Source organism: Crocuta crocuta, unplaced genomic scaffold (assembly GCF_008692635.1).
Source record: "Crocuta crocuta isolate KB4526 unplaced genomic scaffold, BGI_CrCroc_1.0 scaffold179, whole genome shotgun sequence".
NCBI lineage: Eukaryota > Metazoa > Chordata > Mammalia > Carnivora > Hyaenidae > Crocuta > Crocuta crocuta.
This window is the reverse complement of record NW_027551568.1, coordinates 9425327-9426091: the sequence shown is the minus strand read 5'-3', so window position 1 is coordinate 9426091 and position 765 is coordinate 9425327. Positions and strand designations below refer to the sequence as shown.

General features: G+C 72.3%; 1 protein-coding gene across 4 annotated transcripts in view; it reads left to right on the top strand.

Moving 5' to 3' along the window:
- The first annotated feature begins 303 nt into the window (after nucleotides 1-303).
- Nucleotides 304-765, top strand: part of RAB28 (RAB28, member RAS oncogene family) — an 86976-nt gene continuing 86514 nt past the window's right edge. For all 4 annotated transcript variants that reach the window (XR_013331691.1, XR_013331690.1, XM_077750496.1 and 1 more), the window contains exon 1: nucleotides 304-579. Coding sequence is in view for 2 of the 4 variants with exons in the window: in XM_077750496.1 (XP_077606622.1) it covers nucleotides 505-579 (75 nt within the window). In the remaining 2 variants the exon portion in view is untranslated. The remainder of the gene's footprint in view (nucleotides 580-765) is intronic.

Here is a 765-nt window from a genome sequence, read left to right as displayed (position 1 = left end):
GTGGATGAATGAACCCTCGGATGCTGTTCGGTGGAGAAAATCCACGGTTTGAGACGTCAAAATAAAAGACAGCGCCAGAACTCCGTTAAGGCCACTATCGCTGTTCCCCCGAAGGCAGCGCGATCCCGAGCTACGTCCGCGGCGTCCACACTCCTCGGGGGTCGCCCACCACGGGCGCCCACAGCACCTTCAGGGGCCCCTCGCGAGCGCGCGGCCCCTCGCTACCGGCTTCCCGGCGCCTGGAGACAGGCCCCGCCCCACCGTCCCTCCGCCTTNGCGCGCGGGGGGCGGGGCCGGGCTCAGGGGGGAGGGGAGGCGGGCAAGATGGCGCCCGGCGAGTGATTCTCCCCAGATACGTCCAGCGGCCGCGGAGACACCGGGGCGGGGGGTCGTGCCCCCGCTGTCGCCCTTCCTCCTCTCCCCCGCCCCCGGAGACCCCCTCCTCTCCTTCCTCCCTCTGCCTCGGGGTGGGGGTGGGGGGGCCGGCCTGGTTCCCGGGACACCATGTCGGACTCTGAGGAGGAGAGCCAGGACCGGCAACTGAAAATCGTCGTGCTGGGGGACGGCACCTCCGGGAAGGTCAGTCCTCCAGCGGGCCCGCCGCCCCCGGCCTGCAGGAACCCCGGCGCGGCCCTGGCACCCCAGCCTCCTCCGCGCCCCTCTGCGTCGCCTCATTACCCCGAGGGCGGGGGCCGCCTGGTCGTGTGGCCTGGGGCCCGACACCAAGCGGGCGCCGGGTGAAGGCTGACGGAGCTGTCCAGGCCC